The 27,829-nt window shown below is 40.4% G+C and overlaps 2 protein-coding genes across 3 annotated transcripts; one reads left to right on the top strand and one right to left on the bottom strand.

Moving 5' to 3' along the window:
• Positions 1 to 7: 7 nt before the first annotated feature.
• On the top strand, positions 8 to 27,802 carry ripk1l (receptor (TNFRSF)-interacting serine-threonine kinase 1, like). Of its 2 annotated transcripts, XM_084368384.1 has the most exons (12): positions 8 to 163; positions 484 to 646; positions 2,194 to 2,350; positions 2,525 to 2,662; positions 2,885 to 3,116; positions 3,234 to 3,383; positions 3,510 to 3,586; positions 3,937 to 4,012; positions 4,158 to 4,748; positions 4,835 to 4,984; positions 5,591 to 5,832; positions 27,737 to 27,802. In XM_084368384.1, the coding sequence occupies exons 2-12, from the start codon at positions 486 to 488 to the stop codon at positions 27,782 to 27,784; spliced, it is 2,022 nt and encodes a 673-aa protein (XP_084224510.1). In that variant the 5' UTR covers positions 8 to 163; positions 484 to 485; the 3' UTR covers positions 27,785 to 27,802. The 2 variants fall into 2 exon arrangements, with proteins under 2 accessions (XP_084224510.1, XP_084224509.1); XM_084368383.1 differs by lacking the exon at positions 27,737 to 27,802 and having other exon boundaries at positions 11 to 163; positions 5,591 to 8,758.
• On the bottom strand, positions 10,516 to 16,824 carry opn7a (opsin 7, group member a; the record flags this gene model as incomplete). The annotated part of the gene is made up of 5 exons (XM_084368389.1): positions 10,516 to 11,154; positions 13,007 to 13,341; positions 14,761 to 14,888; positions 15,235 to 15,397; positions 16,737 to 16,824. 5 exons carry the CDS (start codon positions 16,822 to 16,824, stop codon positions 10,516 to 10,518), a joined length of 1,353 nt encoding a protein of 450 aa, XP_084224515.1.
• Positions 27,803 to 27,829: the final 27 nt, after the last annotated feature.

Raw genomic sequence — 27,829 nt, 5'->3', positions numbered from 1 at the left:
GCTCTGTGATCGACTTGTTTCTGCTAGCCGTCCTGCTCTGTCATCGACTTGTCAGGCTGTCTGTAGTTTTTACGTCCCCCGGCTGGTTTCACTTTTGAGCGACGTCGAAGAAACCCCGGAACTACAAAGAAAGTGCTCAGTTTGGGTTGAACATCACTTTTAGGTAACCGTTTTCCTCCAGCTGTTGTTGATATTGACAGTATTAGCTGTACAATGTTGTTTTTCGGGCGAAGAGTTTGGCTAACGGCGTAGAGGCTAAGTTTGTCGCGTTGCCCGAAACTTTCGGACATGTTAAGCTAGCTCACATCTTTCCTGTGTTTTGAAAGTTATGGATGGTCGATTCGCCGCGTCTGTCATTCATTTACTCCCCTCGGCTTGTTTGTACTCGCTGTATTTGACATCATAGGCGTTATAGCCACGTCTCACACGTCTGCTGAGGCGTTTTGTGTGTTGTTCAGCTGTTTTACTGTGACCTTTTGACAGGGATGGCCACCGCGCCGCAGCCTTCGCTTCACATGAGATCGGCGGATCTCATTAAAAAAGAGCCGCTGGACTACGGAGGATTTGGAGACGTGTACCTGTGCTACCATGTCACCCTCGGCCAGGTGGTTTTAAAGACTATATACACTGGCCCTCTTCGGAACGAGTAAGTCCTCTGTGTATCTCTGTTTGTGTGGAGTTCGCAGGGTATTCCCCGTCTCCTGATGGTAACTTGAGTCATGTGCCCAGACACGACCCTTCAGGCAGCCTCCCAACACAACCCAGTGAAACTCAGACATGTTTTTAAACTATATTGACAGGATATAGAAAGTAATATAGCACGATATTGATGGGAGGGTGTTGCATGTGTAAAATAATGATGTGTACGTCTAGTTTGGAGTTGCATAACAATGAGTGTCCATCACAGAAGCACTGATTTGTCAGTACTTCCTTTTAACAGAGAAAAGGGAGACGTGAGTCTACATGAAATGAGGATGTAGGGCAGTAATCTGTTTTTCAGAACAGTGTTGCGTTGTGTTGGAGCACTTCTTACATTTACAGCCCCTTCTGCCCTAAAATTGTATGATTGTAGCCTTAACATGGGATTTACTGTATGTCCTGCAAGGCATGCACCGATCCAACTGATACTATGGATGTTTCTAGTATGCAGATCTGATACGGGTGCTCCTTTTTCCTAAATGTAAAATCTTCACAACTTTTCTGAATGTATGTAATTATAATGTCATTAGCTGCATGTACATTGACTCTAATATCCCTTTTAATAATGAGAATTATCAAATCAAAACAATTTTATTTATAAAGCCTAAAATGACATTCACATCACCTCAGTGGGCTTTAGAAAATGTACAGTGAACAACATCCTCTGTCCTTAGACCCTCGATTCAACTAAGGAAAAACTTGCCAGATTAGAAATAAACAAAAATCCTTTTAACAGGGAAAAAAAAGATGGAAGAAACCTCAGGAAGAGGCCACTGAGGAGGGATCCCTCTCCCAAGAAGGACAGACAAGCAATAGATGTTGCATGCACAGAACAGAACAACAAAATCACAGCTTACGAATATCGTTGATATAATGTCTGATACAAGTAAATTATATAAAATATATGTGAAGAGTGTGGATCCAGGAGGATGACCAAGTGGTACCCAAGCCACACGGCCTCCACTCTGAGGTGACAAAACTATAGATATATGGAGATAGTAAAACATAAGAGGGCCATGATCCATCGGTCCCATCGATGGGGCATGACAATCGAGATCCAACAATATGTGAGGCAGCGGGAGCCAGGTGAGGGAGATGTTCCCGGGTGGCGTGGTCCTGCAAAAAGGACCAACATAAAAAGGGAGGAGGAGGAGACAGCTAGAGAGAAATAGGAGTTAGAGAGCTACACAACTTACAGCTTGAGGGAACAGAAAACAAAAAACAAAAGTTAGAGATGTGCAGATTTTATCAGAAATATGTTTTAAGTTTGGATCTCTAATCGGATTGAAGAAATATTGTCCGTGAAACCACAGCTAGCGACAAAGATACTGTATTTAAAGTGGATCAGTCACTTCATGGCACTTGAAACAAGCACTAGCATTTTGGATCAGACCACCTGTACAACTTGCCCCACTATAAGACTAAAGAAGATGCAAGTTATTGCATTTGTCTGGAAGATATCTGTTTCTCACTCTTTTCTCCTGTTCTTTCCAGGGAGAGTAAACGGTCCCTGCTGGAGGAAGGGAACATCATGGCGAGCTTGAACCATGAGCGGGTGGTCAAGTTGCTGGGTGTGATCATGGAGGATAGAGACTGCTCACTAGTCATGGAGCTCATCCCCAGAGGCAACCTGCTGGTCATGCTGGAGATGGTCAGCAGCTTCAATATCTGTGGTCACATTGAAAATGGAAAGATTCAGAACTCATGGCTGTAAAATCAGCAGTTCCACCAGTTTTCATCTGTAGTTTGCGGCCTAAAATAACTTGTACGATGGTATTTTTATGTGAATTGAAGGATTAATGCGCTAAATTCTCCCTGTTTCTAGGTCTCTGTACCAACATCCATCAAGGGCAGAATCATTGTGGAGATTTTGGAAGCGATGGTGTACCTCACAGAGAGACAAATCATACACAAGGACATCAAGCCAGAAAACATTTTAGTGGACAAGGACTTTCACATTAAGGTATATTACACTATGGCCCATGACACATTCTGACAGCATGCATGTACCATCATGGTTGTCTATGGGGATCTACAACATTGGATTTTTGACTGAATCATTTTCCAACTCATTTTGGCTTATTTCTGTTGATGATATATGCACATATTGTTTTCCACCTAATCGCAGAGGGCATCAAATCCCTCTTGTGATCATTAACATATTTTTTTTCCCTTGTGGAAAAAGATTGCTGACCTTGGCCTGGCCACCTGCCAGGCATGGAGTAGACTCACAAAGGAGGAGTCTCGCAGGAAGAGCCGTAAGGGGCGATCAGATGGGGCAAGGGGTGCTGGCACACTGAGCTACATGGCCCCTGAGCACCTGGAGAGTATACATACCCCCTCCACTGAGAAGTCTGACGTCTACAGCTTTGCGATTGTGGTTTGGGTCATCCTCACAGGGGAAGAGCCATACGCAAGTGAGTTGGGAGGTCAAAACATCCTCAAGACACATCTTATTCATGAATTGAGTCTTTTTTAAGGTTACTGCCTGCATGCAGACAACAAAATAGCGGTCTTTTCTATGTCACTGTAAGATGCCAGGAGCGAAGACCACATATGCCAGTGCATACGAAATGGTGACCGACCGGCAGAGGACCTGATTCCAGACGACACGCCTGCCGAGATAATTCAGCTGATGAAGAGGTGCTGGGAGCACAATCCGCAGCAACGGCCGACATTTAAAGGTGCACTTTCTGTGTGTGTGTGTGTGTGTGTGTGCGTGTGTGTGTGCGTGTGTGTCATTTCAACCCTTCAGTGGATTATGCGGACCTTCTTCTCACCCTTTCCCTCTCTTTTTCCTTTTCTTACAGAGTGCTACGAATCCTTCTTTGCTTTCTACATGGAAAAACTTGAACCTCATGTAGAGGAAGATTTACTGGAACTGATGGTAAATCTATTTCTTTTTTCAAGTATTTGTTTGGCCTTTTATGGCTTTATTGATAGGACAGCTCAGAGATGACAGGAAACAGGATGAGAGAGAGGGGGGGGTGACATGCTCCAAAGGGCCACAGATCGGACCTGAATCCCATGCCGCCTCAGTGAGGACAAGGCCTCTGCACATGGGATGCCCGCTGTACCAACTGAGCTAATGGGCGCCCCGAATATATTTTCTTTAGGATTTTATGGGGGAATATTTTCTTGTATGCACAGTGAATACACCCAGCAGCATATTTGAAGCCAAATAAATACACTTTCTGAGCATTTTGTATCATGATTCTCCATGTGATTTTTATGCAGAAATTATATGAAGGCCCAGACGACCTTGTTGAGAAGATGAAATCTTTATCAATGACCCCTGAATGTTTTTCAGCAGGTGAGCACTGTTGATAATCATGATGGCCTGGAGGTACTGTACATACTCTGATGTCCACTAGACTGTGTTACCTTTAATGTTCTAATGTTTCGAAAGAAACTGGAAAAAAGAAAAATAGTTTTTTATATACATATTTACCTTGCAGATAACCCAGCTTCTTTGGTGAGTTCAGACAGAAGTGTGTCTGAGCCAGTTGAAGCCAGCATTGAGGACCTGCATGACATCCACTATGAGCCATCTGGGGGGTCTCTTCAGACAGATGCAAGGGGAGTCAGCATCCCTTCACCTTTGGAGGAGAAACTGGATCGGGAGCTTCAGTACCACAAACACGGTAGCTATAACTATGAGAACCAGCCTGACGGCGCCTACTGCCGCCTTCACAGCAACTCAAATCCTTTCCTGCAACACGTCGGCACGTCAGATCACATCATAAGGCAACCGGAACAAGACAGACCCTCTTCTGTCCATTCCTGGACCAAAGCTGAGCCAGTGCAGCCCACCAGCCAAGAAGAGGCTCAGTATCGTGAGTCCATGAACTCTCCCACACCCACTCCATTGCACTTGCCAATGTCTGCCAGCACCTCTTCTCTACCACAGTTTAACCAGCAACATCCACAGTCCCACTACGGCCGCCAGCAGTCCTGGCCAACTTACCCAGTTTCTGATACATCTGCTCCTGAAATCAGCCCTGGGCATCTGCTGGCTCCTTCCAAGAGCAGCGTGCCACCAGATCCAGGTACACACATTTGCCTCTGGGGTTCACAGCTGCTTCTTTCAACCTTGACTGACATATATTTTATGCTTGCTTTGTGCTTGTTTCAGCATCTCTTTACATTCAAAATGCCAGCGGGATCCAGATTGGAAGCAACAACACGATGAGTATTAGAGGCTACGATTCGTCACATAGTTTATTGTCTCAACCTGGTATGGGCCCAGCTTACTCTCCCATCAGAGAAGGCATTCTGAAATATGGTAAGCCAGAACAACATTTCTTTCATTTCTTGAGGGTCATGCCATGCCAACGCCCCCAGAATTCAGAACTTTTCCCAGTTCATGTCATTGATTTTCTCCAAAAAATACCATGTAAAAACTTCTATTGCATTCATCAACTTAGTTTGCAAACATCGTTGGTTATAATGGCTGCAACTGAAGTTTTTTTTCAGTATCAATGAACCTGCCGATTATTTTATTGATTAATAATTTTTTACTGTAAAATGAGATAGTAGTGACAAAAAACATTGTTATTTCCCAGATTGCTTTGGCAAAATCTTCATATTTTTTATTGTTTTGTTTAAATGAATCAAATTTGCAATTATACCTGAAACAGAAAATCATCAGGTCCTCACATTTGTGAAGCTGGAATTTTGAAAGAATTGAATAAAATATATGATTGATTTTTTTAATAGTTGCTGAGTTTTTTCCTCCATTTAACTAATCAATTTATAAAGAATAAAATGTTGAATGAAACAGTAAATAATGCGTACACATTTGTCTAGTTTTTAGTTCAACAAATAGAGTTGGACTCTCATTAGAGTTGAGCAGAAAACACCTAACAGGTGTTTCTTTTGTGTTATTTAGAGGACCACACTGTGACAGAGGAGCACCTGGAACTGCTGAGGGAAAACATCGGGACCAAATGGAAGCGTCTTGCGCGGCGACTGGGTCTGACTACTGTGGAAATAGAGACCATTGAGCACGACTATTACCGTGATGGCCTGCCGGAGATGGTGCACCAGATGCTGGATCGTTGGAAAATGAAGGAGGGAAGCATCGGCTGCACAATTGGGAAGCTGTGTCGAGCTCTGGATGGCCACATCAAGGTAGACGTCATCCAGAAAATATTGGACACCTGTGGTTTTTCCTCCTACATCTGATGAACTTTGGCAGTTTCGCCTCATCCTCTCTAAATGACTTTTCTGAGCTGTCTGTAAAACTTCATTTTGGTTGTATGTGCTATTGGTTTGAGATATCATCTCAAACAAGTGCAGTACAAGTGACATAGAATGTTGTTTGTGTTACTTGGAGTGTTTGAAATGGCAAATGGAAAACTGAACAGCTCGACCGAACTGTAACTTTCCAAGCAAGATATCGTGGTAGCTCATGACAAAGCTCGCTCTCAACCATTTTCATAGGGAAATTGGCTATGAAAACTTCCTGATATCTCACTGAACTGAATGATCACTCTGACTACTATTTTGACACTTAAAACTACCAAAACGTATCTTAAATGGGAAGTAGAGATGAATATGATCAGCGTTCAGGTTCCTCTTATAATGGAACATTGAAATCATTGTTCATTTTTTAATTTTCTATAAGAGAATAATGGCCTACATAATTATTTTTGACGCGTAACAAGTCAAAGCGAGAATTATTGCAAAAGTAAATTTTTTAATACAAACATTATCAAGTATTCGTTTTATAAGAAATTGATCTCTGTGTGATGATGTTTTGGAAAAGAGTACGCCAATACTGTAGCTTTAACTAAATAACTGACTCCTATTCAGGGACAATCAAATGGTGTGTAAACATTTATCAAAGCAGTGGAGGACTACGCTGGTTATCGGTATTCCTGTGAATGAAAACATTTTCATTTACATCCCAACACAAACATTATGACTTCAAACACAGAACAGGTAAGGTCAATAAGTCTGTAAAATAACCAGTTTTACAGATGGACAGAAACCTCTGTGCAGTTTTATATTAATGTGTATTATTGTTGTGATCCCTGTGTCCAGTAGGGGTCAGCAGATAATTTACTCATGAGTAAATCAAACTCTGCCTCCGTTAATATCAGACCTGATGTTGATGATGTGCTCCCATTTCACCAAATTAAGAAAGAGTGCATGAATACCTGTTAAGTGTAATTGTCTTGGAGATGTGTTTATGTGTGGCTCTGTTTCATTACAAAATGAATTGTAAGTTTGTGTTCTGGGTCTCACATTTTGAATGTATTTCTCTTTATACAATATAAGTATGATGTGCTACATCACAAAAAGCTTTTCGCACTTATTTTTCTTCACCATTCCACAAACTTTACCAGAAATCCATTTTTTGACAATCTGACATTCACAAATGTTTATAAAATCACGCATGTCATAGATGGCACTACACAACTTGAGCTGGTATTGTTTCTTGTCTAATATTTTCTTCAGGTCTTAATTGGTTACACATAGCAACTTGTTATTGGATATCAATATACTGAAAATATGACATGAAAGACAATAGTTAGTATCCCAAATCCACACTACAGACTAAAGTAGAGATGGTGTTGTACAAAATATAGTTTAGTGGAAAAACTTACTTAAAACTTATAACAAATTAGAAAGATGGACACTATTCTCCCACAATGCAATGCACTAAGGAAATGTTAAGGTGCTCACAGAAACATAACATTTGAACGTGGAAAAGGTTTTTTAAGTCCTGATGTATTATTATTATTTACGTAGTGTGGAATTGGGACAGACTGAATATAACGTCACTCAAAATTTAATTGGGTCATCTGTGTCGGTATCCACCAATCACGGCCCAGTAATGTCTGAAAGCGACTTCACACTTTAAAAGACTGCAGTATAGCCAAATATAATGTTTATATTCGGACTTAATATGGACAATATACAATCCCTGGAAAACTTCTGCATTTACTAACCAAGACTAGGTCTGAATACACAAGCATTTTTACATGCCACTATTTTGTTAAATGTCATTTTTCTTGTGTTTAAAAATGGCAGTTTTCCAGATTATCTCCTTATATCTGACAGGAAGACGAATTTTCCCTTTTGCCATTGTCATTGAAAAGACAGTTTGAAATCACATTTTAATGGATTACACATGTGACAATAGTATGCTTTTGCAAATCAAACAGCCAGTAATTTTTCACCTGGTGAGTTTAATAATCTCCTTACCAAATGCAAGAAAATTAATCCCCTCCATGCAATTAATGATAAGGTTTCCCAGTTTCTCAACAGTAATTACATCCATTTGCTATCAGATTCAGAGATGCTGTTAATGTGGCATCCTGTTGATCGATAGATAAAATCTAATAAAGTGCAACATAAAACATATACAACATGACAGTAATTTGAAAAATGGTAGAACAACAATACATTACTTAATTAGATCAGATGAAATAGCAGTAGGCTTATGGGATGCAATAATATGAGTGTAACACTTCAGTGAGTGTCTGAGAAACTGAAACAATAAAGTCGCCTAAGACGGATTTGCTCCTGAGTGAATGCCCAAATCCCATTCAAGTCATGTTTACTTTACACAATGGACACAGTTACACACAACAACAGTTACAAACAGCGTGGACATAATCCACTAATGCATTTATATACAGCTGCATTATTTGGGTTTGTTTTTTATCTAGCTTTCTTATCTTTCCCTCTGTTGTATTGAAATAAATCTATACCATTATTTTGGGCAGTAAAGACAAGAAATACAGCATTTTCATTGTACATGTCATAAAGAATGACTTGAAGCTCTCATGTGTTTAGATAGACCTTGTGTGCAACGCCATGATAATGGCATTATGCAACAGTGTTGTGTGCTACAGTATACTGTACAGTGTGTAGTTAGATGACTGAAAAAGCACCATGAGCGATATACCTGTAGTTGTCAAGTGTAAACAATACTTGGGCTGGCATAGTAAAGGAAGTGCTCACAGCTTTAGAAATGAGGTGGTGCTCAGCTCTCATGTAAACGTACTTGTAGGTTGCTGTAATAATGAACCAAAATATGACAATTATTAAATACAAGTCATTAGTCATCAGTGACTGTCATATTTTGTTCCCAGCCAGTGTGATTCCCTGAGGCTGAACTCAGGTTTTACTAAGATAATACTTGCAGCAAATATGCCAATTACAGTAAAAACAATAATAATAACAAAAACATATGTTGAAAGTGCAGAATGCCAGCTTTAAAGGCATGATATGCAGGATTTCCCATTAAAAAAAAAAATCAATCACACTAGGGACTGTGTGACCGTGTATGCATCTGAAGAGACCTTGCCCTCTGCCTGTACTTTCTTATTTCTTAATATTTTGCTGTGTTCAGGATGTTTCTGTGCATCAAGCTTTTGCCCCCCTCCTTTTTCAGTTCCTGGTCCATCATGAAGAACTGCGGTCTGTGTGTCTGTTTTGACCGAGGGCGGGGATGAGCTCTGGACACACACAGAGAGGCAAACAGTGGATTGGATGAATTCACAAAAAATCTGGAGGGTTGTGCAGGGAAGTGGCCATGTTGATTCACACTTTGTTCTCAGTAATCGATGCTCCCTCTCTAACTCTCGAACCACCGCTGCTCTTTCTCTCTGTCTTGCCCATGAAGCCGGGAAGGAGGGGCCAACTTTAAATGGTGTGTTTGCCAACTGCAACCAACAAATCCTGCAAATTATGCCTTCTTTTTTTTTAGAGTACTGTAATGTTTTTACAGTTAAAAACAATTATTTTTTAAATAATTTTTACATTTTTTGTCTTTAAAAAACCTAAAAACAATATTTTGAATGCTCATTAATTTTTTTTTTTTTTTTACAAGAATGCACTGTTTTTAGCCAAACTTACAACAGGTTTGATTAATTCACATTAAGGATTAGAGGATTTCTGCAAAAGTCATCCACACAGTCCTGATTAAGCATATTAGCATTTGTTAAACTCTTTAAAAATCCTAATAATTAAAGATGGGGTTTTTCTTATGTTTTTTTTACCAATTGTCATTTAATCAAGAATATTTTATGATATAGAGAAATATTTTTAAAATCAAGTTTTCAGAGGCGTTAGACTGATGCTCACAACCATAAAAGCTTATGCAAACTTTAAAGTAAAATAGGGACGCTCCCTGAAATACAACTGTGTTAAGGTAATAGACAAATACATAAATTTTCAGACATATGATGCTGCCAGCAGTGCTTCAAGGAATGTTTGAGGTGGGACACAATTGATTTAAATAGAACATAAGTTGCTGCAACACCTAAAACTCAGCCAATGGGATTTAATACTCAGAGACCATTTATAAATGTGAACAAGCGCTTAAATACTGGCACTGACAACTTTGATTTGGAAAGGAATAGTTGGAAAAATCCCAGACCTGTCTATCTTAAGTCACGTAGCCCTGGCACAATGATTTAGAGGCTTGTTCGACTCAAAAAGCAATACGCTGCTCAATGCCAAGCCACAAATAAGGTTTCAGAGATACATTAAGTGCATATATTACAAAGGCAACATAATTAGATTGTTTATGGCTTGCAAACTATACCATAAATACCATTCAAATTATAGCTGTCAGCATTTAACCTCAAAGCCGTTCTGTCACATTAGCCAAAATAAAGCACAGTGGGCAGCACAAAAATAAATAAGTGCATGGCTGCTGCCCAAATGCTTAGGGAGCATATGGTGCATTCCTGAATTCCTGAAAATAGATTAAGTACTGTAATTTTACATCTCACAGAACATAACCTGCTAAATATGTCCAGAGATATTCTATAAACCTATAAATGGGTAGAAATGTCAGGGCCAAGCCACTTTTGCATGCCCTGGAACCATCTCTAAATTAATATGGAAGTTGTCTATTTCTGAAGTCCTTTTTGCGCACATGGCGGCCAGCAGAGACCTTTTGTGGCACATGCTTTGAGTCTTTTGCTTATGTGTTTGAGAAACTGGAGTGTCTTGATCCTTAGACGAGTCTCCATTGGCAGTAAGGTTAGTGACACCACACATTTGAGGGTAGCGTCTGAAGCATTCGAATGCATCCTTGCACTTCTCACAGCTGTGGTCCTGTAATGCTACCATAGGAGGTTGAGCAGATGAGTTGGATAAAGGGAATTGATTGGTCTGTCCGTGGATTGTGCAAAGTCTGGCCCTGATCTCTGGCTTGCAGCAGCACTTAGCCAGCCCCTCGGAGCAGAGGCAGCCCTTCAGACAGGCGTGGCATAGAGTACCCAGTTCTCTGCACATCCCCCTGCGGAAGTTCGGCCTCAGCATCAGGTAGATGATTGGGTTGTAGATGGTGGAGGACTTGGCAAACATGGCTGGCATCGCAAATGCCAGAGGGGGGATGTTCTCAATCTGTCCAAAGGCAGCCCACATTGACACCACAGCATATGGACTCCATGCCGCAAAGAAACCGATGCAGACAGCAACACTTAGCTTGCAGGAAATAATGCACAATGGAGAAAAGTGTCAATGAAATTGAAACAAATATAATTTTTCTTTATGTTAACAAATGCCAAGAAAACACCAAAACCACTAATGCATGTTCCTCAATACTTTTCGACCTCCCCAGCCTGTTTGTGGCTCTCAGCCCCAAGCACACAAATTTCTCACAAGTAAATCTTTTAAGATGGATCATGTAGTGAACACATTCATTCATGTTTAAAAAAGGCTAAGTGAGTAGCTTTCTAAAACATGTCAGTCAGAGTAAACACAAGAGTTAGTTAGTGTATTTGTTTGGGACTATTGTCAGCCACAGATTATCACACATTTCATGCTGTAATGTGTACTTATGGCAGCAGGATGGTAGACACCAATCAGTCACAACATTAAAACCACTGACAGGTGAAGTGGTTAACATTGATCTAAAAGCCAATGTTATATTGGGAAACGTTGCATCCCAAAGTATGTGACAAAGAGCTCAAAGCATCCACTTGGCCTCCAACTTCCCTGGATCCGAGCATGATCCAATGGGGGTTTGCTAGAAAGAGTCCAATCCATGGCAGCCACCAAGATCAGACTTGTCCTTGACCCATCAAGGAATGGACACAGGGACCTCTGGGGGTGTCCTGTGGTGTCTCATCACCAGGGTGATGGTGGTAGATCATTTGAGTGCTGTGGGTTGCTGGTGGGAACGCCATGGATAGGACTTGTCCCTAGGATGCTTAATTGGATTGGGATCTGGAGCATTTTGAGGCCAAGTCAATACCTTGAGCTCTTTGTCACGTTCCTCGGCCCATACGTGAGCAGTTTTTGCAGTGTGGCAGGGCGCATTATCTTGCTGGGGGGTGTCTGCTGTTGCTATGACAGGGTGTACTAGGTCTGTGAGTCTTTTACTGGGTAGTGCGTGGCCAAACAACCAATACTTCTTCAGTGGATTAATTCACTTTTGGTTTTGGTCTTTTCACGGTACTTGTTGACAATAAGAAAATGTACAGAATATCCTCAGACTGGCTGTTTTTGAGCATGTATCTTCACAATCTGAAAGGTTTATTGACCAACATCAGTCAGATGCTACATGGGCAGAAAGCCATTTTTGTGAGCTTTTTTGGATGAGTCAGAGTTATTCTTAAGAGGAATGGTATATGATGATCACCATTTATCAGCAAAGGCAGCAGTAGCTTCTCATCCATCACAGTCCAGCCAGAGCCAATTCCTGCTAATGAGAAGCTGCATCACTGGAGTATCTATTGAGGTCACTGCCAATTTCTTCAACAAATGGAGGAGTGAGGAGCTCTCCAGAGAACTTGTCTCAAAGGAGGCGCTTTGATATTTTACCCCTGAACCACCACCACATTACTGTATCTGCACAACCATGTGGTGGTTTTTCTTGCATTTGTTTAAAAGTTACCGTCAGCCTTAAATTGGTTGGGCTAAAAGTAAAAGATTTGTACTTGCAATCACAGATGCGACCGAATGACTTTTAGAGGAGAGTTAAGTTTCAGGCTAAGGACTAATTTTGTCTGTGGGCGTATATGTTGTACGGAGTTGAAAGAGTGCAAGTGGATTAATAATAGTGTAGATGTGATTATAGACGACAAGGACAAGTAGAAAGTTGAAAAGAGACTGCGAGTGACAGATTGCAGAAGTAAAGCAAAGCTCACAAACTTCTTTTGTAATAGTCATGCCAGTGGTGCTTTGAAGGTTTTTCAGAACTTGTTATCTTCAAATCATCACTTCAAATTGAGACTCTCGCGGACAGTGTAAAGGCACTTAATAGCATATGAGCTAACTGGTATCTCTGGCATGATGGAAGTAATAATTTTTGTTTATCAAACTTTCTTCTTACCTTAACAATAATTATCTGAATGCTGCTCATGTGCGTCTGCCTCGATGTGTGCTGCTCCATATTCTTGCGAGATGCCTGCACTGTGACCAGAATGCCTGTGTAGGATGCTACAATAACACAGCATGGAAGGATGTAGCAGAAGACAAATAGTGCCACGGTGTAAGAGCGTGCCGTGGTGTGCTGATTGGACAAGCGCCAGTCAATGCAACAGGCGGTGCCATAAGGCTCTGGTCCGTATTTCCCCCAGTGGGCCAGTGGGGAGCAGGCAAACAACAGGGCATAGATCCAAGCACAGGCAACGAGCAGACGGCCGTGAACAGAGTTAAACCTGTTTCCTGTGAAAACACATTAATTTTAGATTTTATTATTCATGTAGATTAAAGATTCTGGCACAATTAAGTGATTGAAATCTTAAGGTTGTGTGAAAACCTGGTTTTCTGAGTAGCATGAGAGATATTTCACCATGTTGATGCCCCCCTAGACATGTTCTCAGAAGCCCTTACCTCATTTAAGTACTGGATCTGCTGGAAACAAAATAGTTTTTATAAAAACCTACCATCATAGACGGGGAGATGAGCTAATCATTCAAAGGGGGGTAACTTTCGGACAGTCTTTCCTGGAAGGCTTTTATGGTGTTGCATGTATTTGCAATCATTAAAAGAGATGAAAGTAGTTGCATGAAGAGTCAGAAGTTAAACCCTGCATACTCTCTTATAGTCGGTCAATTGCAGCCAGAAGCTGATGCGTTTGGCAAATTGTGGTCTTTACACCAGCTCTGAACAGAGGCAGAAGAATCAAGGGCAAAGTAAAGAATGCAAGGCCTCTCGTGTGCAAGTGTTCCCAGTCTGAGAACTTTCTGACTGGGCTGGGCCAAAAAACGGTGGATGTCATGCCTTGGGTAACAGATCGAGGAGTGTGTGTTGCAGTCACAGAGAGATGTTCCTCACCAGATTATCAGTTTGCATGCTGGCTTGTGTAACTGATTTAAAGAATAAACCGGGTACAGCGGTCACCAGGTCGTTCAAGTGTGACTTGGGTAAGCAGAGCAAACCTGGTGTATTTTTATTCAGCATTTTGTTAGTGCAGATGCAAACACTAGTGCCAGAATCTTTTATTTCCATAGCAGCTTGACAGTTGCAGCCAAGTTTGCTGAAGTGTGAAAGGAACATTGGGTGATTTTCTGGATTGATAATTGCAGGGCTAGCTCAGGTAGAGCGTGGGCACCTAGACGACTGTAGCAGCAGGTGAAAAGTAAGGCCTCTGAAGCAAGCGGAGGTGATTGAATGACGAGGAATGTTGTGTCTGCCATAAGATAAATGTAGACATTAGTAAGTTGTTTTGACTGAGGGGGGTTGATACCACAGTGACACATTAAAATAAATGCAGTTAAAGAGAACATTATCTCTTTGTAGGTCCACATTTCAAAGGAAGACTTTAAAAAGATAAAAAATAATCCATCTATGTTTGGTCTTACGAAATGCTTCTAATTGAGAGACCTTTTTGTGACACTGACTGGGAAAACACAATTTCTTAATGTCAGACAGAAGGTCCTATTGCACTGCATTACCCAACATCACAAGTAATTCTTATTGAGTGCAGCCCCTGAACATGTCAGTCATCAAAGGAAGGCTAATGTGTAGTCCCTTATGGAGGGATTCCCCATTTCATCATAAATCAACAATCAGCCATTTAGGGATGTGATGGTTAATCCTGTGTCATTTCATTGGGCAAAAATAGCTTCTTTGAAGACTTACCATAGAGCGGATAACATACTTTCACAAAGCACACCATGCTTAGCAGGGTTAGAGTGGTCAGACTGCAGAGGCCAAACAACATGCCACAAAAAGCGTATATGGAGCAGGCTGTTTTCCCATACAGCCACCTGTGTAGGAGGGTAAGGGGGTGTGAGAAAGAGAAAGAGGGAAGTGCAAAGCAAAGACAGAGACGGAAGATCAATGAGGGAGAGGGTGAAGGAGGGAAAAGAGGAGAATAGCATGAGCATGACACTCCATATGTGTGAACTCACAGGCAATCATGCTGCTAACCAACCATACAGTTCAGTTAAATGAACCATGAAATATGAAAGGGAGTCTGATTTAAAAGCAATACCTATAAACAATCTTCCCTACAGCACATGAAAGTATCCCATTCTCTGGTGGTGAGAACAGCCACTCTGTCTTTGTTTCTTCACTTTGATTTAATACTACAGTCGGTTCAAGCTGCGGTACCTGTGGTAGAAGCTCGACGTTATCGCCATGGGGTAGAGGGACAGAGTCAGGCCCAAGTCACTAACAGCGAGGTTGATGATGAAGTACTCTGCAGGTTTCAGGAGGTGCTTTTTCTTGTAGGAGATATACAAAAGTGTGCTGTTGCCCAATAGTGAACATACTCCTGCAGGAAAAACAGACCCCAACCCCTGAATGTGAGGGAGTGCTGATTGTGGCTCACAAGTCTGATGTGCTAATGTCAACAAGTTGTCAGAATCACATTGTGTATGTAGAGCGATAGTTAATTGACATTTTGGGAGTTTCACGTATTTGCTTTCTTGCAAAGAATTAAAAGGGAAAACACCTCTATTACATAATTACAGCCCAGTTTAAAGGTTCTGCAAACTACAGATACATTCATATTTGTGAATTACATTTCTTCATTACCTGTCATATCACGTTCAGATTACATGTTTATGACCTAGGATACAGACAGCATCTGGTTAGCTTAGCATCCTGACTGGAAACAGCTAGCCTTGCTCTGCAAAAAGATCCAGAGGAAGTTACTGCTCCCATCAAGACATCACCTGACACATTCTGTAAACAGGTAACTGTTTTTTACATTTTGGCTGTAATGTGATTAAAGAAATCAGGTGTAACGTGTTAATTGGTGAGAGTTTGTTACTTTGAGACAACTCAAGCTAGTTCTTTCCCCATTCTGAGCTAAGTGGTTGATAATGAACAGCCATGTATAAACCACAAATACTCAGTGTGAACAAAGTACTGTGATTCCAGGTGATCTTTAAATTCAGGTTGCGGGTCAAGCAAGCACATTTAAAGCTAGAACAAACACAGCAATTAGGAAAAAGTCTGCTTTAATAGTTTAGTGATTGTAACATTACCATTTTAAAATGAGTAAAGTCAAATCAGTCTGGTTAAACAAGGGTGTTCAGAAAATAAATCTCATATTGAAACTGTGTCTTTTTGGTTTCCTTCTTACAGTGTGCAGCCTGCTAATACATGAAATGTAAGGATTCTCTGGTAATGCTGCCAAGATCAAAGCCTGAGATGAAACGTTAACCTTTTTATTTTTCAGTTCATGAGCCGACCATATTATCAGAGGCCCTTTATGTGGATGTATTAGTAGCACAGACAATAAAGGAACAGCTGCCACACTGGCTGCCTCACAGGGTCTGTACATTGATGTGTGCATGTCCAAGAAAAGATGGGCTTATGCAGGCAGAATTTATACATACATACATACATACAGTACATATGGGTAAAACAACACATTTTCACATTAGTTATGTATTCTAAGTGGAAGTGGACTGCATATCACTTAGTAACACGTTCAGAAAACATGCTGCCAAGCCTTCACAGTATGCTGTCTTGCCTCATGCTGTTCATTTCAGCCTGAGCAGAACGAGTAGAGAATTAATTGACAGCGCCATTAGTGTTAATAACTCTTTATATCGTCCGTTGAGGAATAAAAAAAAAAATGCGTTTGAATTTCTGTTACTCACCAAAAACAGAGTAGACCACAGCCACCGTTATATCCAGAGGAACAGGTATGTTGGAGTGGAATGCAATGTCTTCATCTAACAGTGCCATCTGAAAAATTATCAGTTTTTCAAGAGCAATGTTAAAGACTGGTCAAGCTGACAATGTTATATCTTGTGATGATACATGATCTGTGTATTCAAAGCTTCTAGGAAACTTCCCATGACTTTCCATCGGCATGGTAGTGAAAAGATAATCACTAAATAAAATGTTTTTGGATGAATTTATCCTTTAAAGTGTTGCAAATGAGTCTAAACTCCATTCATGTGCTCAAATGCTCTCTTGTGTTGCTAAATGTTTACGGTGACAAGGGTCCAAAGGTTGATTCCACAGTTGTAATTCCTCTTTTTAGTTGTGAAACTTAAGGCAAAAGAAACTTGCTGCATGTTTCACATGTGAACAGGTAGCTAATAAGGTCTTTGAATTTGGTCTGTTATTGTATTACCTTTTCGGTACCCTTACCTGAATAGGTGTCCCTTATTTAAAGGAGAGGGCAGATACATTACCATGCCTTAAAGCTGTCTGATGACATCAGCACAGTCTATTTTTAAGTGTTCATTCTGCTTCAGCAGCTCAAGTCAGATGGTGACTGACAGGCATAGATCAATGGATGACATAAGGGTCAATAAACAGGTGGTTTAATAATAGGTGACTGGGAAATGCACCTCAAACACATCCCAGTGTCACCTTAAGTCAACCGATTTTTACAGCTAAACGGTAACATGCACAGACAGAAACATACTTCCTCATATTTGGCATGTTTACTGCATTCAAACAAACGTGTTTTGCTGGATCTTAATATTTACACTACTTGAAACTCTTTCCCACGTGCCAGATTAGCAGGGATTACAATACAAACTTGACATATTCTCACCATTAGTTATTGCCTTGATAGACAAGCTTTCTCTTCTGTTAAGTCTTTTTTTGTAATAATGCTGCTAGATGGAACAAATGAAAAGCAATAAGTGAAACACAGAGTTGGCACACAGGAGAGACACAAACCCTACGCTGCAGCCTGTCTCAATTTGACGCTTTCTGGTTAGCTATAGGCGGCTAAACCACACATGCTGTATGTGTCAGAAAGGAAACATATCATGGATTCATGTGAAAGTTTGAGAAAGACAAGTGTTACTGCAACTGAGCAGTAAGGAAGACGGCTACAGTCAATACCGAACAATTAATACATCAGATTTTTACAAAGACACTACACAGCACAATCATTTTATCCTGTTTTTTTCTTTTGTTTTTTTAGTGAAATGTCTGAATGGCCCTTCAAACATTCCAATTAAAGATTAGGGGGGGAAGACACTCACAAATACGTTTTATAGTTTTATGTATTGTTTTAATTTGCTTACTTTTGTTGGGTCTCAATTCCCTTCTCGACAAAATAACCAACCACAGAAAAGGCATTTCACACATACTTTGTCCCTCAACTTGAGCAAATTTATTTTTCCATAAAAAAAATAAATACAAAAATTCAATGTATCGACATATGGAAAGAACATGAGTTTAAGTGCATAGCTGTAAATCGATTCCGGACTGTATTATTAAAGGATCAAATCGAGGGAAGTCTGAGGTGGTTGTGTCCCCTTGATCATCAAGATTTAACATTAGTTCATCGCTGTCGCGGATGCTGAATCTGACTGTGTCACAGCGTAGTGTCTTTAGTCTTAGTTTAAATTTAGTCAAGTATTACAGACTCGCCCCTCGTGTCGAGGCGTAAAACTCATCCAGACGCGCTGTTACGCACGCTTTATTTGGCTCCGTGGAGACGCCAACATGTGCTACACCAAACTGAATGTTTGAGTGGTTTGATTAAATGGTTTTAACACAAGACACAGAACAGAGAACACAGAGTTTGTGTTGAGAAACTATACACGCGATTAAGGCGTCAACTGGTCAGACTGCCCTTTTCCCCGAACTTTTCGAAGCTGAGATAAAATAAGGTGGTTTACCTGGATACCCTTTAATTATGTCAAAAAACTGCCTTGTTAGACACTTAAGGTAAAATCACACAAGGAAAGACTAATAATCCAAAAAGTTTTGCGTATTTTGCGCAAATTATTTGGGCCAACAAAACATTTTGATGACAGGTTTTAAACTTTAGACTTAAAATTGCCTACAACAGCACTTTGTCTAATGGATTTGTATTAAATACAAATAAAACTGCCTTACCTTAGCGACTAAGAGCTGAATTACCTAATGCGACGCTTGATCCAATTAAGGTCCCAGTAAGTGTCCACTGCCACTTTGTAACCTCTCCCCCATCACTTACAGCACATGAGGTCTGAGAGATGTTCAGTGCTGTCAGCATCAGAGAGCGGATCACACCGGACACCACTGTGTGTGTAGACAGAGAAGCAGCAGGCTTCACAGTGATGAGCCAGAGCGCCAGATCCACACAACTGAGCTGCTCTGATCAATTAATGACGTCAGGTATAATTCATAAACGCACGGCACATACAGTCACGTGGGATTATTGTAGACGTTGTAGTGGCGCAAACGTCATGTCTTCAAAACTAAAACGCCATCATGCTTGAAAGTGCATCTTTATTTCGGGTTTTGTTAACTATTCACAAAGAAGTGTTCTTTTCTTATTTATGATCTTGCTGCTGTCTGCCACACTGTTGTAAAAGTCATTCATATTTACAGTCCTGTGTGTGAGTACAAATGTCCCCTAACCACACCCCATTCATGGAAGCCAGATGCTCTGGTTTCCCATTCACACCTGACACAATACAGACTTACACTCTCTTCTCCCACAGAAATGTTATTTTAATTTGGAAGTCGTATTTGAGTAATAAATAATAAATAATAACATTATAAACAGGTAATTTTAAATCTCAAATATCAAAAACTCAAAAGCGGCATTATTGCGATATAATGTAGATGCTAACTACAAACAAAACTCATTACGTCATAACAATGTTACGTGTTGAAAACTTGTATGTTGAAGTAAACGTGTATGTGACGCTGTGATCCTCCCCTCTCACTGAAGTTACACAGAGCAGAAACAAGTGATGGGGGCAGAGCGGCTGAGACAGAGACACCATTCACCCTATGACAAGACACTGAGTCAACAAAATGATTTTGAAGCTGTTATTTTAATGCCAAAAAGTTGCATAATGTTGCTTTTAATTGCAGTGTAATGAAGCACAACGCCTACGCAACAAACACACACTGTACACAGGTGAAATATTCAAAGCCAAAAACTCAATTTTTATGTTTTTTTTATGTAATTTTCTGCGCATTTTTCAGTAATGCAGCTTGAAATGCTGTAATCTTAGGAGAACTTGCTGTTTATACTGGAATCTACTTTGAATTTTGAGCACACACAAGTTTGTATCATTGGACTTGCCGAAGGGTCTCAAGGGTTCTTTACAGGACCAGTTTCAGTTTCAGCCCTGTAAACACCCCTTTTCTTTAGTATGAGTTGTGTCGTCATGTCAGCATTGGCGTGCTGCTTTTAATTACAACTTGATGTCGTAAATCCCACGCACAACGATAAATGAAATCATTTGCAGTGAGTCAAAGGCACTTGAAAACTAATTTCGAGTTTGTCTCAGTTAAGGCAAAAAATAGGGGGGAAAAAATTAAAAATTAAACAATCCAGTTTGTCACACCTTAAAAGCAGGGATGAATTATCTTCAAAAGGATTACACATAGCGAAAATATTGCCTTGCATGCCACTTGCTCTCCTCTTTTTCTTACATGTGGATATTCACACACACACACTGACACACACACAGATTGGGGCTGGAACAGATTGAGCCAAAGCTTGAGATGAAAGCTGTATTCGAGGTGTAACGGTGCCGTCAAAGATTTAATTGTGATGGCCACAGAGGGTAGAAAGAAATGAATGTCCACGATAAGATAAAACACAGCACGGACATCAAAGTGGTCTGATGGGAATACAGAATGAGCATTTCACACAAACGTTGCCTCGCTTGTAGATAGTCGTGCCTGCAGAGAAATGGGCAGAATATTAATCATTCCTTCTTTAAAACATGGTACCTTTTATTGCTTACGGTGTTTATGCACATGTAGTGGCTCCTTAAGAAGGAAAAGCACCTGACTTCAGTGTTACCTTTTTATTTCAGGTCAGAGGTCAGAATGAAAGTTCACAAGTATTTATATATATGTGTTTTTTTTTTAGTTTTACAATGTTTAAAAAGATATTTCAAAGGCAGTGTGATCTCAACAATAAATGATGAGAAGATACAAAAAAACGCATTTGTTCCATCAATCAGTAGTGTCCAATCAAGGTGACTTAAACCCCTTCGACCCAGGAGTCCTAGGAGGTGTGCTCAACCTGTGTGAGCCAGTCAAGTTGTGTTTTTTTCTTTTTCCTGGTGTCTGATTTGTCACCTGATGGACCACAGCTCTATTCTGATTTGCTCACCGTCGCCTCGCTGCCACCTCCAACAGACTATGGCTGCAGGAGCAGCAGCAGCAGGGTCAACACCTTTAGACATGCGCTTCAACTTCCTTTCCAGTGATAGGAGTCTTGAATATTGTATTGTGGACCTACGTTTCATGGTGATATAATGACATTAACAGTCTCTCTATAGCACACCAACCTTCAACAGTGTCAGGGACATCATCATCACGATCATCACTATCACATCCATCCCAGTTGGACCCATTGCTGTGTTTGACAGTTTTTTCTAGCACATGCATCCTCTATTATAGTCATTGTAGTGGTAAACTGATGCATTGACTGCATAACGCTGTCCAGCTGTATGCTGAACAAAAGAACCATGGGCACATCTGCTGAAGAATGCTCTTGACTGACAGTATGCAGGCTGATCACAGGGTGTGGGATGGATCAGGAGCTAACATCCTTCAATTAACATATTGGAAATCACTAGAATGAGGACTCTAAAACACAAACCCAAGGCTGATGTTACATTGTGTAGCTCTATATGGTCGGCTTACTATAATACTTATACTATACAAAAGCTTCTGTTGCTCCAGTATGTGTTGTTTTGTCTTAACGGAGTAATGACGTAAGAAAAATCCATCAGCAGCCTTGGAAATGAATAGGACAAGAGAAAAATATTGTGATGCATGTCATTCAGTTCAATTATGGAAGAAGCTGCTTATAAAAAAGAAAATGTGAAAAAAAATAGCTGACAATAACAAAGACAAACACAACTAACTTTTAGTTGGATTTATTTGATCCTAAACAGACCTTTTCTCATTATGTTCAATACCAGTTTATCCTTAACGTTACCGCAGTTGTTACTTCAGAATCTGACCATTTGTTTCCCACTTTAAAGGGAATTTATTAAAAACAGAATGGTCCATCTTCCATTTAACGCGTTACATGGACTTCCTCTGACGTTTGTTCTCACTATCACAGCTTCACAGCTCGCTCAATAAAAGTTTAATGCATGCCCTACTGGAGATCTTTACATCACACCATTTTCAGATCTCCAGCTCAGACTATGACTGAGAAATGATTGAATTAACACCTGTCCAGAGCCACTGCAAATACTTATTTATGGCTCATCCAACCACATGGTCATGCTGTGGTTTGTGATGGTTATTTCTGCAATTTGTTTGCATTGCCTCGTGGTATTGTAATTATAAAAGCACTTTAGTCTTTCCGCAGCAGTGTTTCTGTTTTGGCAGTGTGAGTAAGTGACAGTTTGGGTTCAAGGTGCTATTTCTAAGAAAAGCTGATTTTGAGTCTCATTCCCAACTCATTACGCTCGGGGTTGTAGGATGGGTCGGCCACCATCCTGAGGCCACGCCGAAGTGCGTTTCTGAACCTATTCAACTGTGTACGAGTAAGTGCACACACAAAATCAATAGCCCTGTTTCCTTAGTGCTTCCTTTTTTTCAGTCACAGTTAGCCCCATGAGGTGAGACTTCAGCTTTAATGCAAGAGCCCCCCATAAACTGGCAAACAATCTCAAACCAATACAATAGTGTGGGTTAAAAAGGACAATTTAAAATGGAGGAAACAACCAAAACCTTCCAGGTACAAGTAATATCAAGAGTCAAAAGAATTAACAGAAACACACTTTGTTTTTTGAATTGCATTGCCAGACTCTGCATACCTCTAATGGAGAATAAAATCATTTAGGAATTGAAAAGTTCCAGTTAATGTTTCGGACGGTACTTGAGGTACCTCTGCCTCTACGTCCAGTCTGGTACCGTCGGTCTAATAACTCTGGCCTAACCTCCGTGTTGTGTTTGAAACTCCTCTCCTGTCTCTTGTCACACTTGTGTCTGTTCTTCCTCCGCTCCCCTGCCTTCTCTCCACCTGTCTCACATCAACATTGAAGACTGAGCCGCCAGGTGTGTAGTCCAGTAAATCACAGTTGTTTCTTATCACCTTAATCTCAGTCCAAACAGACATTGAATGTAATACACCAAATCCCATTAAAAAATGCAGCTGTTGAGATCAAGTGAAAAGTGAATGATGACTCTGTTGACTTCAATTATTTTGGATCATCAAGTACCAAGAAATAGCCAGAAGTTCCACTGAATGATGACAACGTAACGAAATGCTGTATTTCTGTATCCTCAGTGCCGCACCCTGTGTGAGTTTTAATCTATACGTACACTACAAAACACAAATGCTGTAGAAATGAACAGAAACAAGCATCCACTGATCATGAGATCAATGAAAACAGCGAGCCTGTTAATAATGTAGTGGTGTAAGGATTGAAGCCTTGCTGTGCACAGCAGGACTGATGTGCCAGAGAACAGCTGGTGTTACTGCACATGAATTCAAACAAATACTGAGGATATTCATACACCAGAGCAGTTTTTCATTTGAGAAGGCTTTCCTAAAAATGTGAGGAAATTTTAAAGGTCGGAAACATGAGGTTAGAGGTGTTAATGTATAAAGCAACCTTTACTCTCTGCTGTTGACTCAACAGTGGAAAGAACAGCTTTGGTCTTTTGTCCCTGAATTCATATCATCTTCTTGTTGCATCGTGAAATTCATTCTTCTTGCTTTCCTTTGCCTTGTATGTGTATACCTGCGCTCATGTGTACGCTTAATCAACTGTGACAGAGAATCGGCACAGAAAACATTTGTTGATTTCCACACGACAACCTGCAGAAATGAGAGTGAATTTGTATGCGGGGAATGCCACCACCCCCCCGCCTGCACACACATATGACTACACAAGTAACACATGCACACACGATGGGTGGGTGTGATAACATCAGCATCGTATTAATGTCCTAGAATAAGATTAGATTTAATATATGTGTGATTTTGTCCCTAACGTCTTAAGAACTTGGGTGGGCACGCTGATGTAGCTTAAGTAATTACAGACCAGTACAGTGTGTTTGCACTAAGATATGAACGTCTCTGCAGTCATGGGGTGTAAAATCCCTGTGATCCAGCTGCACCTGCACCATTCAAGTTTCAAATAGCATATGAAAAAAAAGCATGTGCCATCTTCTTTGGCATTCATAAAAATGTAATAAATCTACGTAGACATGAACACTAAATAATATAGGAGAGAGACCTATAGCACAGCAGTAAATCCATTCAATTAACCCCCCCAGGTACATACCGTATGATGTTTTACAGCTGCCACGTATAGAACCAAAGAGCAGAACTTGATTAAAAATGTATCATACAAACACCACCTTCCACACTCCCCTTGAGGCCAAATCTGATCCAGCAGCTAGCCGTTAAATGCGCAAGTTGTGAAGTCAGTAAATGGAGATTGTCTGCTAAAGTGACTCACCTCATCTACAATCATGCTGGGGGTTTCCAGCGGAAGCAAAATGAGAAAAATTCACGGGGAAAATAAATAAGCAGAAGTGTGAAATTGAATAAATCACAAGATATGTGCTCTGGGCAGGATGAGAGTTCACCGTAAAAAAGGTCACGTATCACCTTAAAGGTATTGGGGAAGACATTTTAATCCGGAGAAAGCGCTTCATTGGTTTTTTCATACCTAAACAGGACAATACTGTTTTTATACTGTTTTACTTTGTTTATATTTGGTGGACCCTGCCCCCAAAACTACATATTGCCCCTTTAATGTATCAAATTAAATAATGCATTGCTTCACCTGCAAAACCTTTTTGGTGAGTAACATGTGCACTCGGATTCCATCCCAGCTCCGTGTATCAGTTTTATATTCCTCTTATTCTTGTAAAATCTTGCAGGTACTCGAAATACTTGTGTATGTGTATCAAATCCTCTTGTGGTAAGTGATAGGAAAAATATGGCCAGTGCCTGAACAGCATCAGTTCAGCTCCATTAGCCCCATCTATTCCTTGAATCCATCTTATAAGTAATATAAAGCAGAGGCCAGGAAATATCAATAAGTAATCACCAAAGCCTAAAATATGACACCACCAAACCACCCAAAGTTTGCATGATTGTGACAGCTGTGTTTGATTGTTTCGTCCTGCTTTGTCCCAGTTCCACTGTAATCAGGGGCACAATGAATTGCAGCTTTAGAGACAAAAGCTTTTAAGTAAGAGTGTAACACTCACATGATGGATCACCAACCTTATTAGCTCTTGGATTAGATGCTGCTGTCATCTTTTTGATTGGCAAGAATTGACCAACCCTTGTGGAATTGTAGGGCTAAGAGAGTAGAGCAATGCTTTGTTGTTGTTCTTTGGTCCAAAGTGGTTGAGAATTTTTTTTTATTTGGGTTAGTATGACTAAGCCATCATGATCAGAATAACTTCAATATTATCCCTACTACCATCTGCAGGTCAGTACAGATATAACACCCAATCACTGTGCAGCTAGGAGGCATCCAAAACCAGCCCAGCCATCACCTTTTAGCCACTGAGCTGCCCTTCTTCCAGACTAACTAAACAAAAACGGTCAGCAAGCTAGATGTGCAGATGTGGATATGATGTGCACCATCTAGAGTGACAGGTGGTGCAGGTGTCAAACACACAAGTAGAACAGCAGCTATCAAAAAAGAAATACAGCAGTAGCATTCATGCCAGCAGGTGGCACATGGCTACTTTTCCTGTAGGTAGAAACAATGATGTATACATTTGTGGTCAGTACTTTCCTTTACACGGAGCACCCTTACATTCATGCTTTTAATTATTTTAAAGGGGCTGTATTGTAAAAAGTGATATTTCCATGTTTTTGTATTTAATAAAGCAGGTGGTGTTGCTACATAAACACTGTGAAAGTATCAAAATGCTCAATCCACAATGAAAGGCACGCAGCCCTTATTCGGAAACTCTTCCTTCAAATGAGCTGTCAGGACTTCTGTAAAGTTATGATGTCATTAACTGTACAGTCATCACCCTCAGCCACTCCCCTGGGTGCAAAAACACCAGTGGAGCTCATGTGGAAACATGGTTGGTCGCTGTGTGCTCAGGCCTGTGAGAGCGGACCAATCAGAGCAGACTGGGCTTTTGGGGGTAGCGCCTTAAAGAGACAGCGTTGAGGCATGAGGATGAATAGAGGTGCTGCAGCAATGGACAATATGAGCAAAATAATATGTTTTTGAACATTAAAAGTATTTCACCCTCTTTAAAACGCCCTAAATAAAAGTGTGAGCTGGAAAATTTGCATAATATGCCATCTTTGAGTTCATTTTTATATTTTTGAGGTTCTGACAAAGCAAGCATTGTGAAGGTGTCACAGTGGGCTCCTGGTTATTGTGACAGCATTTTTTTCCCCCTACATTTTACAAATCAATGAACAGTGAAATGCTGCTTTTACATGAAAGGATGAGTAAAACTAATCTAATGTTATTATGTTTATGTTTTTTTTTAACTGTGTATGATGTATATTAACATACAGGAGACATTTTCCATGTCCTTTCCATAATTTTAATACCCTACATACTTCTACTTTTACTTGTAATGAAGTTTTCTTACAGCGTGATATTAGTACTTTTACTTACGTAAGGGTCCTGAGTACTGCAAGAGAAAATTTCTAATGCGGCTGCAACAACACAAAGAACCACCTTTAATAGATCCACTACAGTATGTCACCGCATACACTGTACTGTATGTAGACAGTAGCTTTTCAAGGTTGGACCAGCAGGACTCTTTGTCAGAGTGGGCGATTGTCATTATGCTTCTTTGTTCAGTGAATTGTGTTGTTGAATTGTGGAGTTGGTACAGTATTGGTGGTGACTGATGTAATTCTTTTGTGTTTCTCAGCATGTTTACGTGAATTGGAGCGTCCCAATTTGTCTTACCATTCAAAAATCAATGTAGCACAAAGAAGAAACTGAAAAAAGAAATACTCTACAAACAGCTGTCACGAGCTTTGACTACCAGGAGGGCAGAGCACAGTGTAGAGGAATTTGACAAATCCATGATGTGTTTTGATATTTTGTAAGGACAGGCTAAGTGTCAATGCAGCTGCCTTTACCACAACGCCTATGAAGTATTGTTCTGATGAAGTCCAAGGTAATGGTTATCTACGACACGGAAAAACTTTGAACTGTTGTAGGAGCCCTGAGAATAATACAGAACTTCTCCGACAGGAGGCTGCATTTTCATATATACAGTGTACGATTACAGTGGAAAAAAAGGCCTCACGCTAACACATTGATTTATTCTGGATCAATATGCAGTAAGTGGTAGTAGCTCTTTTGCTTTTTGATGTTTTATTGGCATGCTGCAAAGGTGGGAACTGTATTTTCCAAACAGCATCGATTTATAACTGTAATAACCAAGAAAGGGTTCATAAAAACAAAGCATTATAGTTTCAGATTGTTTTCTAAATGGATCTTGTTGGAAACCAGGCAGAAGAAGTACGTTCCTACCTTATGTGGCAGCTAAGCACGCTCTGTGACTGTCAACTTACTGCACCCTGCCTCAGTGTAATCTGCAAATGTGTAAAGATGTGTAAGCAGATAGAGAAGATTGAGGTTGCTCTGTAACCCAGACCCTTCACAACTCTGTCAATTATCAACTTGTAATCACGTGTCTTTTTTATTTATTTTCCGGCATGCTCTTCTCTAATTTCTACCATTGTGTCTGTCAGAGCTCATTAGCTGTCAACCTCACTGTCCCACGCAGAGGGACACTTTAGGACATGGCAGGAGGAAAATCTACTGGCGTACTTGTTCTTCACATT

Source organism: Pagrus pagrus, assembly GCF_965226575.1.
Source record: "Pagrus pagrus genome assembly, chromosome: 12".
Taxonomy (NCBI): Eukaryota; Metazoa; Chordata; class Actinopteri; order Spariformes; family Sparidae; genus Pagrus; species Pagrus pagrus.
This window is presented reverse-complemented; position numbering and strand designations above follow the sequence as displayed.

Bases quoted from the DNA above. Each gene is read 5' to 3' on its own strand.
- ripk1l (XM_084368383.1), top strand. From the start codon at position 486: ATGGCCACCGCGCCGCAGCCTTCGCTTCACATGAGATCGGCGGATCTC. The intron at 2,351-2,524 runs GTCAGCAGCTTC...CCCTGTTTCTAG, and splicing joins TGCTGGTCATGCTGGAGATG to GTCTCTGTACCAACATCCAT. The intron at 3,384-3,509 runs GTGCACTTTCTG...CTTTTCTTACAG, and splicing joins GCAACGGCCGACATTTAAAG to AGTGCTACGAATCCTTCTTT.